Source organism: Rhamphochromis longiceps, linkage group LG20, assembly GCF_057381845.1.
Source record: "Rhamphochromis longiceps isolate RC_006_pf linkage group LG20, R_longiceps_female_GT1.1, whole genome shotgun sequence".
Taxonomy (NCBI): Eukaryota; Metazoa; Chordata; class Actinopteri; order Cichliformes; family Cichlidae; genus Rhamphochromis; species Rhamphochromis longiceps.
Window position 1 is genome coordinate 38,491,347 of NC_140576.1, and position 12,500 is coordinate 38,503,846.

The window sequence follows — 12,500 nt, forward strand, 5'->3', positions numbered from 1 at the left end:
TGGAGTTTGTGATGTCAGCTCAGTTGGAGATGGGTGGAGATGAAAATGCTGCTTTTTGCAGCTCGTGTGTTTCGTGCAGCCGTGCGGATGTTCCTGACGTGTTAAATGTGCACGTCTCACCCTCACAGCTGAGCCCGTAGAAGCCCGGCGCGCAGGCGTCGCAGTGGTCTCCGGTGAAACCCGGTTTGCAGATGCAGGTCCCGGTCCGAGGGTCGGCCCTGCACGAGTTCTCCACGGTTCCTGCGGCGCTGCACTCGCAGTCTGCACACAGAACACAGCCTCGCTTAGACGTTCCTCTCAGTGAACTCACCTCAGGCTCCTCCTGCAAACCTGAGCGAGTGGCTGCAGGAGAGCGTGGAACATCCACGCTGAAGTCAAGGTCAGCTGACAGATCTGTGTTTATCAGTGAAACCGTCTGTGCACTAAACACATCACTTATATTTAGCAGCACAGACACGTGTGTGTGTTGCACACTCACTGATGATCTCTCCTGCTGGTCTGGCCTCCCCGTTGATGGTGGTGGGGTGTGTGGGGCTGGCTGTAGGGCAGAGACAGCAGAGGTCAGGTTGTGTAAGCACAGCGGTGAGCCTGCTCTGATGTGATTTGTGGATGTGAATTCTTTGGTTGTGATCTGCTTTCTTCTAAATTTACAGTCATAAAAAGCTGCGATCAAACTTCTTTGGGCTCCTTTAGTGAACCTCGAATCCTCTGAGCTGTTCGGCTGTACTGTACTTATGATCGCTGCAGTTCCAATGTTAGAGGGAGTTTAGGTTAAGAGGGCTAGTCTGTCCATACGTGTTCTTCTAGTTTAACTTCCTATACTAGAGCCCCGCCCACACCTGTACCCGCCCCTCCCGTCCCTCGTGGTCCTCTGCCTGCTGCTGTGTGTCTTTGTTCCTCCCCTTTTGTTCTGGTTATGTGTCAGTCAAACAAAGTTCCTGGGTCTGCAGCACAGCGCCACCCGCAGGGCGCCCACAGCAGCTGTGTTCACAGCACCTAGTGAGTGCATTTGTTTGAGGCTGAAGCTGCAGGGAACCCTCCAGGAAGTGACCCGCTGGCTTTGAGGTGTTTGTGAAACTCACGGTAACACTCGGGGAAGCCGGTGAAGCCGGCGGCGCACGAGTCACAGTTCTCCCCGGTGTAGTTCGGTTTGCAGAAACATCGCCCGGTCAGATCCTCACAGGTACCGTCTGTAAACTCCACATCACAGTCACAGGCTGTGGGCGGGACGAGAGATTAGGAGGATGGGACTGAAGAAGATGACCTCTGTGTGTGTGTGTGTGTGTGTCAGGCTCACGTGAGCAGGCCAGCGGCGAGTCGATGGCGTGGTCAGGTGACCTGTAGTAGGTGGGGACGCAGCGCTCACAGTTGACTCCAGTGGTGTGATGCTGAGAGGGAAAAGTTCCCATTACAGTCAGTCATCGCAGGTCACACACTAACACAGTTTCAGGTGTGTCAGGTACCTGACAGTTGAGGCAGACTCCGCCCCCTCTGTAGTGTCCATGGATGTCGAGGCTGGCTCTCCTCTCGTCCACCTCGGGGTCATAGTAACAGTCGAAAGAGTGACGGTGGCAGTTGCAGGCTGCAGGTGAGAACACAGACAGGTGAAGACACACCTGAAGAAGAAACACTCGCAGGTGTGACCAGGATACACCTGCGCTTCATTTACATCCTCATTCACACTCGAGAGTCACTCCTGAGATTCAGAGGAAACCACGAAGCAGACACAGCTGGCTGCGTCACGCACGACATCATTGACCAATCAGCACCTCTCATTCCTCTAACCAACACACACGCACGCACGCACACACGCACGCACACACACACACACGCACACACACACACACCCCTGGGGGAAACCCCGACAGCACACACTCGATCATTAAGGTAAACTCTGCACTCGTCTGCTCAGCTCTTCCTGTTTCCTGTGACAGGCGCTGTTTAGCAGATTACAGGCCGCCGAGGGTCACATGATCACACGTTTGTCTGAACACAAAGTCAAACACGCACACACTGTTTCATGTCTGATTACAGTCAGGCTGCTCCTCCAGCTGCTGCCACATCTGCACCATGAGCTCAGGTAGCTTCCAGGTGTGATGTTGAGGCTGTTATTCCCACACGTGAGACGAAGGCAGCAGCGTTTACCTGTGTGGAGCACACACAGTTATCCACAGTAATCCCAGAAAAACGTTCCAGCTTTGGAATGTTGTGTAAACTGCATGCTGATCCTGGGAAAGGGCGGGACGGGCGTTTCAGACATTTCTAATCTGTCTGAAACGCCCGATAACACCTGCGAGCGGTTTCTGTGGAGACAGACTCAGACGCTGCCGGCTCGGAGGAACCTGCCGTCATTATTGGGCTGCAGGATGAGGAGTGCTGGTTTATTCAGCCGGCACCGCCCGGACGCTGAGAGGCAGATAAGCGCTCCCGAGAGTCCGTCTGGACCTCTGCTGTGCTCTCCGCTATCTGGGACAAAGTTCACACGTGTCACATGTTCCACGCTAGGATTAAGTGGGGGGTTGTTCTCACACCCGAGCAGGAGCCAGCATTTAAAATAACAAGACAGGTAAGTTATTAAGGACAGTCTGTATGTTTGTGAGCGTGCTCAGGAGGCGGAGCCTCACACCTAGAACAGAAACAGCTGTTTCCGTTTTTACAGACCGACGCCTCCCCCTCTGACGGCGGCTCCGGGCCGACCCTCGGCGACCTCCGGTGACCTCACTGATACCCTTGTTGGTCTTTGTTAAATATAACTGCAGCTCTGATAACAGACGGCGCTCTCGTGTACACATAAGCAGAGCTCTGAACAGGATCAGACGCTGAGCGCCACACGATGTAGTCATTTAACCTTTGACCACTCAAAAACACACCTGAACTCTACAGATGAGGCTTTCCACAGACACAAACATGGGTGTGCCGTGGGCCCCCCACTGTCACCAATTGGAGCCAGCCTGGAGGTGGAAACAGCTGGTACAGATCCTGCTCACATCAGCTCAGTGGATGGAGACACACAGTTTACTGTTTGTGGATGGAAACCTCAACACTGACGTTTACCTGAAGCCCCCACACACAGACCTCTGAACACACACCTGGACCTACAACACCGGGCAGAAAACGAGGAACACACGCAGGCTCTTAAATCGTGGCGACTGGGCTTTCATCGAATCAGCAAAGATGGCCAGAGCACATGGGCGGAGCTGCCCGTCACAGCGGACGAGCGGCAGATTGAAAAGCCCAGCGAGGATGTTCTTAATTCACACGGACCCGCGAGGTCACCTGACCCCACGCAGGAAGCACATTTCTCTGCAGGGGTCACGACCCCGTGTGTGTGTCTGTGTGTTTGCACGCACTCACGTTCACACTCGTTGGCACTGTAGGTCGTGGCTGGTTTCCATGCCAACTGGTGGTATCCAGGGCAACACTGGTCACAAGATACGCCGCAGGTGTGATGCTGACAGTCGCACTGCAACCTGTAAACAACAGAGTGAAAGGGTTAATGCACACACGCGCGCACACACAATATGACGTCTGCATCCATGCTTCATTAAAGTACATTAAAGCCGTACTTCAGCAAAGTACTTGAGTAAAGGTACTCAGTTACAGTTTGATCTGCTTGCCCGTCACCGTCTCCGGCCACCTCGACATCTGGAGGTCAGCTGCTTCAAGGAAACGACATTAAATGGTGCGCTTCCACCTGGTTCGGTACTTCCTGTCTGGGCTCCAGCAGCTGTGCGATCACGTAAAGTGTGAGCGATAAAGCGCAGACAGAGATCGGCTCGTCAGGCGTGTTTACGGCAGGAATGCGCTGGCCTTGAACTCAATCCTCAGTCCTGTGTGTCAGTGTGTGCGATGGCTGTGTAATATCTGAGTGTGCGTTCCTGGCAAACAGCCCGAGGGCGAGTCCAGTGTGTCGCTTCTGCAGACCTCACGCCGCGCTCATCTCAGCGAGCTGAACCAACGCTGTGTGCACTGGATCTCTGCGGAGGCGAGGCCCAGCACGCTCTTCTTACACCGGATGTGTGAATAACGCAGAGCTGCAGCAGAAAGCCAGCAGAGCTTGGTGTGACAGGTGAAACCTGCTGGTCACACGTAAATATGTGACATCACACAGATGATATTTCCTGTGTGTAACCCTGACGTGTCAGAGGCGCGCTTGGCGCTGCGTGCGCTTTACAGCTGCTCTCAGATTGATGTTTGGTTTCACCTTCAGTTCAGGATCACAGCTCAGGGGCCACATCTGGATTCTTCATTCACAGCTGGTGTGTGTGTGTGTGTGTGTGTGTGTGTGTGTGTGTGTGCGGCACATATTCAGTGATAATCCGTCAGAACCACGAGCGCTCTGAAGCTCTGACGTGCACATCCTCAGGAGTCCACCTCGCGTCAACGCAGACTCTGCTGTGATTGGCCTGCTGATTCCAGCTGCTTCATTGAATTAATGAGAGAATAACAAACAAAGCATCCGTGTGAGCACACACTGACGATCAGAAGTGTGTCTAACCCGTCAGCGAGGTCGCCTGAGCTCTGACTTGCAGACTGTTTAAAACTCTAAAAAGCGAGCGTGCTCTGGAAGCGGCGTTCAGCTCCTTCAGCTGTGGCAAACTGTGGGTATGACGAGCATTCGGGTATTTTAAACAGAGGCACGGAGCAGGCGTGTGGTTTATGTTCTTATCAAAATGTTCAAACATTCCAATAATGGGATGAATGAGGGTCGGCGAACACGTCCGGGAACCAGAGCAGGTCGTGTCTTTGGCTGCGGTGTGCAGGCAGGCGTCAGAGCGATAAAGGAATTCGAATAAATCTCTCCTGACCTCGCTTTGTGTCAGAGCGCAGGAATGCAGAGCAGCGTCAGCCTGGACACGTTTGAAGGCTGCAGGTGAGCAGACGCTGCACAGCTGGGCTCATCAGCAGCAGGTTAAAGGTCATAAAACACAGGAAGGGTTCTGCAACAACACAGACATGCTGCACATGGAATTTCTATTATTTTTATTGAGCCTTCATTTGACGGCAGCCCCGTCTGCTCATCTCCAGCTGCACCACTTTGTCCAGGGACACTGATGCTGCCCCGGAGTTTCATACATTGTTCTGAGCACACGAAGGCTTCAGACTGAGCCCATGGTGGAGTGCCCTCCCTCTCTCCTCCACCCTTCCTTTTCCATCACAGGTGAAGTTCCACGCTTCTCTGACTGATGAGAGACCTGGCGAGCTCAGGACTGCTGCGCTCAGCGATAAACCGCAGTTTAAACCAGGAAAGCCACCAGTGCAGCTGCACGGCGCCTGCGGCCTCTCAGAGCTGCAGCCCCGAGGACCATTTCATACAAACCCCAGCATCAGCTGAACACCACGGCACCGAGTCTGTGAGCCGGTACCTGCCCGCTACACCACGCAGACCGAAACACACTACTTCCTGCTGGGAGCGACATGTGCACTAAACTCGGTAACATCATCATATCTCTTCATTCAGTTTGGCACAAATGTCAGGAGAGCTGTGCCTGGAGCAGAGACACCAACCACACGTCCTCCCTTTCACTCACAGTCTTTATTCTCTTCAGGTTGTGCAGCAGGAAGTTTGCAGCTTCGCGCCTCTACAGATTTGAACTTCCAGCTTTGGAATGTAAATGAAACAAACTGCTGCCTGTTGAAACCACGAAACAGAAATATGAGGGAAAGCTTGAGCTCTGTCACTGATTTGTAGCCCCAGAGATTTCCTGACCTCAGGGTTAACAACTGGAAATGGAGCCACCTGGATGTCTTTATCGACTGTCAATTAACGCGCAGCTTAAATATCTCCAGGATGTCGGCGTGACGGCGGAAAGAGTCCCAGCAGCTGCGAGTGTCTCTGCTGTGCATCACATCTCCCCCTCAAATCGCAAATGAATCATGTTTAAAAGCAGCTCCGCACCAAGCTGTGTCCACACTCCCTCAATGAGTCTGTACGTGTGTGTGTGTGTGCGTGTGTGTTTGTGAGTGACATGATGCATGGGTAATAATTTGCACTGCGCACAGGAAAGAAATGGAAAACAAACAGCAGGACTGCACGTCTGTGCATGCAGAGGAAACAGACGCGTATTCATGTTTCTGTAATGATGACAGCTAAACACCGGCTTAAGTCTTAACACACACACACACACACGCACGCACGCACGCACGCACGCACACACACGCACGCACGCACACACACACACACGCACGCACGCGCACACACACGCACACACAACAGCAGCCCCTCGCTCAGTTTTTGCATTTGCGCTCGCTCGCATTGTGTCGTTCGCGCTCTCAACATTTCTGCCCGTGCGCGAGCAGCTCTTTCTCTACACCGTTATATTTGTGCCACAAAACCAGCCAATCACAGACTTGGATGCAAAAAAATCTGATTGGCTGTTCTGGTCTCCAATCAGCTCGAAATGGCGAAATGCAATATCCCAGAATCCAGAAATGGATTCTGGGATATCTGGGAGCAACGCAGAGGGGCGGAGTTTGAAATATTACTCTTTCTGGGTCACAAAATAAACTTTTAAGATATTTTCATGCGAGGATGTGTCTACCCTCATTCATGCGGTGTGTTCTGTCTGCCTGTGTTTATTGTTTGTATTTTGGACGTTTGTTACTTTGAGTTCAGCATTAAAGCTGTTTGAGTTCACGTTTGTCTCCGGAGTCTGCACTTTGGGTCCTCCTCCTGCCTGCACACAGCCGTTCATATCATCTTGTCTTTATTTTTAGTTAGCGCCTTAAACACTTCAAGCTGTAAGCTAATGATAGTTATATGAGAGCAGAACGTTTTACGTCCAATGGATGATGATCTGACTAGTCGACTGTCAAAATAATCGTTTGTGGCAGCTCTGTGGGTGACAGGTGAATGAAAGATTTGACAGAGAGAGACAGCTGTGCATGAAGTGTGATTTTTATCATGGTGGAAGCAAAACAGCAAAGGTCAGAGTGAATCCATGATGACGTTTATCAAACGTGAAGTGTAGTTTGGATCTTCTTTTGCTTCTGGTTCAATGAATTTTGGTTGGAGAGAGATAAAACCTGCAGCTCAGAATCGAGCGTAAAAAAGACGTAAACACAGCGCAGACCCGACGCATCAGAGTCAGCGAGCTGTCGGCTTTCAGCCCCGACGGCGTGTCCGTGTACGGGCCGTCGGGTGAGAAAGCCGAGAAAGAGAACGCTGATTCTGATGCGTCGGTCCGCTCTGTGTTTACGTCTTTGAGTGGAGTCCGTTACCTGCTCTCATTCACTGTTTGGTGGTTGTTGAAATAGTTTTGTGAGCTTTAACCTGAGATTCTGGCAAAATTCATTTATATTTAAAAGTCAAATTGGTCGCACTCTAGAGCCCTGCTGTGGATCACTTCCATCTTCACAACACCTGTACAAGGGAACATGTTTCCATGACTCACCTGTTTAAGCTGGATTAAAGTTGTCATATCTGGGGGCGTGGCCTCTTTGAAAGAGTTTCCTAGTTTTGTGGTTTGGACAACTCCAGAGTGATTACGCTGCTAGCTGTAGCTCACCTGTATCTGACATCCAGGCGAGCTTTGCTCAGACGTACGTGGTGACGGAGTTTACTGAGCAGCTGCAGGTTCTGTGAGGCCATGCTGAGCTCCTCTGAATGCCAGCTGTACCCTCGTTTGCCAGCACATGCTCAAACACAGCTAGCATTTATTTCCATCGCAGGTATGCAAATTTATAAGAGCGTGGCACACAGCCAACCCTCACACAGGAGTACCTGACGCCTTTCAGATCACAGCTCCGGGAAAAGAGGTGAGTGTGTGTGTGTGTGTGTGTGTGTGTGTGTGTGACTCCAAGAGACAAACACAGTGAACGAGTGTGTGTGTGTGTGAGTTAAATCTTACTTGTAGGGGTTGCTGGGGTCTTTGGCGTTGCAGGCCTCAGCATGCCCGTTGCACACACAGCGTCCTCCGATACTGATGTCTTTGATGCTGTAGTAATACTAGAACACAGATCACAGCAGGAGCTGACTCAGAAACACTGCTGGCAGCTTCAGGGTTCTCTGCTGCCTACAGTCACTTCAAAGAACAACAAGACTCATGCTGGGACAACTCACACACTGACTCTTCATCACAATTTGACACCAAGTTCTCTGCATCGCTTTCCTAAACGTCCAGATGTTGATGACGTCTCTTGTTGTGAAGGCGTATCACATCCATCCATCCAACCATCCATGCATCCATCCATGCATCCAACCATCCATCCATGCATCCATCCATGCATCCATCCATGCATCCAACCATCCATCCATGCATCCATCCAACCATCCATGCATCCATCCATGCATCCATCCATCCAACCATCCATGCATCCATCCATGCATCCAACCATCCATCCATGCATCCATCCATGCATCCATCCATCCAACCATCCATGCATCCATCCAACCATCCATGCATCCAACCATGCGTCCAACCTTCCATCCATCCAACCATCCATCCATGTCTCCAACCATCCAGCCGTGCATCCATCCATCCATCCATGCCTCCATCCATGCATCCAACCATCCATCCAAACATCTATGCATCCATCCATGCCTTCATCCATCCATGCATCCAACCATCCATCCATCCATCTTACAGCCTTGTAGGATTAATTTAACAGACTTGAGGAGCATGAGCTCATCTTTACTGTTTGTTGTGATCAGTCCAGAAAACGCAACATGTAGCAGTAAACACCCAACAGCAGCAAATCAGCAAACTATGATGTCACTGTGTGCTGACTGATGATTGGTTTGCTGCGGTGCCTTACCCTGCGGGTGACGGTGGGGTCGCGGAGCGCCTTGCCCATCAGGTGACCCAGCAGCGTGTTGGTTCTCAGGAAGCGGAGCCTGATGTTTGTGGCCTTGGTGAACTCCCTCAGTACTGGCGAGTACGAAAAGTTCATCGCCCCGGGACGGCCGTTCACCAAAGACACGACGATCTGAGGACAAAGACACGAAACCTGCAAACACCTGGCAGCTGATCGTTCCTCGGGTCAGCTGACCAATTCCTTGAACTGATGTTAGCTAACAGCTCAGAATTTCAACCTTTAGTCACTGTCTGCTTTTTTCTCACTTTCTGAGCATTATTTATCCATTTGGACCACTCGCTCGTTCCTTTGGCTGATAGATTTCTACGTCCTCCTCACTCATCTTTCTCCCAGCTAACCTGATCTCGTTACAGAGTCGTTGTAATCTGATCACGTGATTGTCTCACCTCTCCATTCTCCAGCGGCACGATGCGTGAATACTCGATGGTGCAGACGATGTCATCATCGTGGCTGATCCTCTCAATGGTGCTCTGTCCAAAACGCTCGATGCAGTCTCTCTTGGAGGCTACACACACACACACACACACACACACACACACACACACACACACACACACACACACACACACACACACACACACACACACGAAAACAGAAAAGTGTGAGGCGTCCTCAGGATCCACTTCAGTTGATGATTAGAGCATCTCCAAGCAGCTGCTCTCAAACCCTAACATCACAGCTGGAGTCATGTTAGTGAACACCGTTCAGCTGTTTCCACACATTGTCAACAGAAACTACAGGTGCTCATCCTCAAAAAGCTCAGAAAAGCACAGCATCACACTGTGGCTGGGCCCATAGCAGGATGCAGTGATGTCAGCAGATGTGGGAGGAGCTAAGGCAAGAAATTCACCAGTGATTGGTGGATACAGCCCTAAATTCTACATGGAAATACCCCGAAATACTGCGAGTAATCCTATGTAATGTCCGCTTCTCAGAGCTTCTGAACTATAGGCTGATCTTAGCACCAGTTACTGCACCAGTACCAGCACAGACCCTGGTAGAAGAGAGAAAACAGAGGTGCAGAGATTATTCTGCAGCATTCTTTCAAATTAAAAGTCAAGCTAACCACATTTATGATATGAACGCCTGCATTAAGCCGTCACCTTTTCATTTATCTGCCACCACCTCAGACACCTGGTGTGAGTCTGAATGAGGCACACATCTGCTAGTTAAACATCACGCTGCGACCTGCTGGCAACAGTCCTGGAATTCCCCTCCAGCTCACCTGAACTGACGGCTGCCACAGCCAATCAGCTGGCAGGCCTGTGATGTAATGCCCCTCCCCCCGGCCCCCGGGCTGCTATTTAACTGAGGTTAGAAGAAGAGTTAGGGTGACCCACAGGAGGTCAGGACGCTGGAATCTGACAGAGTTCAGTCCTCAGCTGTCGGGGTCGTACAGGTGAACATGCATGCAAGCGTGTGCTGTTACTCACAGGCGAAGTACTGCCACGGCTGGTAGGTCTGCCCGAAGTCCACGGATCTCTCCAGAACCCAGAGGTCAGGCCGCGGAGAGTTGGCGAATTTGATCAGCACGTATGCCACGTGGAAGAGCTGCAGAGATACCGAAGAAGAAGAAACGCTGATGAAAAGCACTTTGACCTGGTTTGGACCGTCGATGGAGGAACAGCAGGACTCACTTTAAAGCAGGAAAAACAAGAAAAAACAAAACGACAAGACTAAAAGGAGGGAGAAGACGGCGCTGTTCACTGCTTCCTGGACTCTGCGTCTGCGTCAGCGCTGTGTGATGTTACAAACTCGACCCGACACCAAGCAAAGACAGCCAGTTTATACAGGGGCAGCAGTGTGCCATCATTTATGAACCATCATCAAAACCACTAAATCACTGAGATGTTGAGTTTTCACAATAATGACACAACAACATAAAAAACACCTTTCAGCTTTTAATTTCAAAAAGTTTTTCTGGCTGCAGTTCTGTCGTTAGCTAACGAGCTACTGCAGCGAGGGTGGATCAGTAACCAGTACCAGGTGACTCCATCACCATCCTGTCTTTGATGTGAGCATGTTAGCTGCATCCACAGGCTGTGACAGCATCACAGCAACATCCAATCACTATCCTTCGCTCTGAGCCTCAGCTGAAGCGCAGGCTTCACTGCACAGGACTCACTGCAGCCTCTGCTGGACGCTAGAGGAACTGCAGGTTTTAGAGTTTGCGTTTGAGGTCGACGTTTGGAGAGGATGAACAGAAAATGTACTGTCACTGTGGGCGAGGATGCAGGACGTACACAGGGCCCAGGAGGCGCAACCAGAATAAAGTCACAATACAACAAAAAGATGAAAGATAAATATCAAGTATAAATATGAAGTGCACATGTATGATTCTGTAGAAAAATACTTGTAGTTTCTTGTCTAGAAAATATTAAATATAAATGCATTTTGAAGAAGAAAGAAGGAGTGGGCTGGATGGAGATGAACGTTAGAGAGCTGCTCAGGGAGACGCTGGCTTGCTCAGAGCTAAACAGCTGACCTCTGTGAGGAGGCGCACGTGTCATCAGCTGCCGTCACAGAGCTGAGCCGGAGCTCCTAACGTGCTCCTGCCGACACCTTTTCTCCTCACCCATCACCCCCCCGTTCATTCCCAAAGCTGATTGGACGGTGATGACAAACCGTTGTGTCTGACCTTGAGATCACTCCCCAGCTGCAGCAGAACAAACTAAAGCGACAAAGAAACGCGATAACACGAGCTCTGACGTCCCGTGTGAGGCCTCGCTCACAGCTCACTGCTGATTGGTTCAAAGCTTCACACGTTCCTGGCTCACGCCTGAATGATGCCAAAGCCTTCATCGGTCCCACCGTACCTAAAAATAAGCACCCATTGAGCAGAGAAATGCTCAGAGTCTCATTAATGTGGAAAAACTCAAACATTTGATTTGTTACATTTTAAAGCTTCAGATCAAAGATGTGAACTTTAACATCCACAGTCTGAGTCCGTTTGTCATCTTGGCCCTCTGGAAACACACAATTCAATTCAATTCAATTTTATTTATATAGCGCCAAATCACAACATAAGTCGCCTCAAGGCGCTTCATAGATACAGAGAAAAACCCAACAATCATATGAGCCCCTATGAGCAGCACTTTGGCGACAGTGGGAAGGAAAAACTCCCTTTTAACAGGAAGAAACCTCCGGCAGAGCCAGGCTCAGGGAGGGGCGGGGCCATCTGCTGTGATTGGTTGGGGTGAGAGAAGGAAGACAGGATAAAGACATGCTGTGGAAGAGAGACAGAGGTTAATAACAGATATGATTCAATGCAGAGAGGTCTGTTAATACATAGTGAGTGAGAAAGGTGACTGGAAAGGAAACACCCAGTGCATCATGGGAATCCCCGGCAGCCTACGTCTATTGCAGCATAACTAAGGGAGGATTCAGGGTCACCTGGTCCAGCCCTAACTATATGCTTTAGCAAAAAGGAAAGTTTGAAGCCTGATCTTGAAAGTAGAGATAGTGTCTGTCTCCTGAATCCAAACTGGAAGCTGGTTCCACAGAAGAGGGGCCTGAAAACTGAAGGCTCTGCCTCCCATTCTACTTTTAAATACTCTAGGAACAACAAGTAGGCCTGCAGAGCGAGAGCGAAGTGCTCTAATAGGGTGATATGGTACTACAAGGTCATTGAGATAAGATGGGGCCTGATTGTTTAAGACCTTGTATGTGAGGAGCAGGATTTC

The 12,500-nt window shown here is 50.5% G+C and overlaps 1 protein-coding gene across 3 annotated transcripts in view; it reads right to left on the bottom strand.

Annotated features, from left to right (window-relative positions):
* Positions 1–12,500, bottom strand: part of lama5 (laminin, alpha 5) — an 81,164-nt gene that overhangs the window by 43,259 nt on the left and 25,405 nt on the right. For all 3 annotated transcript variants that reach the window (XR_014909001.1, XM_085393155.1, XM_085393154.1), the window contains exons 3-12: positions 10,251–10,368; positions 9,204–9,322; positions 8,758–8,928; positions 7,851–7,948; positions 3,355–3,470; positions 1,464–1,582; positions 1,298–1,388; positions 1,083–1,217; positions 479–538; positions 121–261 (exon numbers count right to left, since the gene is read on the bottom strand). Coding sequence is in view for 2 of the 3 variants with exons in the window: in XM_085393155.1 (XP_085249281.1) it covers positions 121–261; positions 479–538; positions 1,083–1,217; positions 1,298–1,388; positions 1,464–1,582; positions 3,355–3,470; positions 7,851–7,948; positions 8,758–8,928; positions 9,204–9,322; positions 10,251–10,368 (1,168 nt within the window). In the remaining variant the exon portion in view is untranslated. The remainder of the gene's footprint in view (positions 1–120; positions 262–478; positions 539–1,082; positions 1,218–1,297; positions 1,389–1,463; positions 1,583–3,354; positions 3,471–7,850; positions 7,949–8,757; positions 8,929–9,203; positions 9,323–10,250; positions 10,369–12,500) is intronic.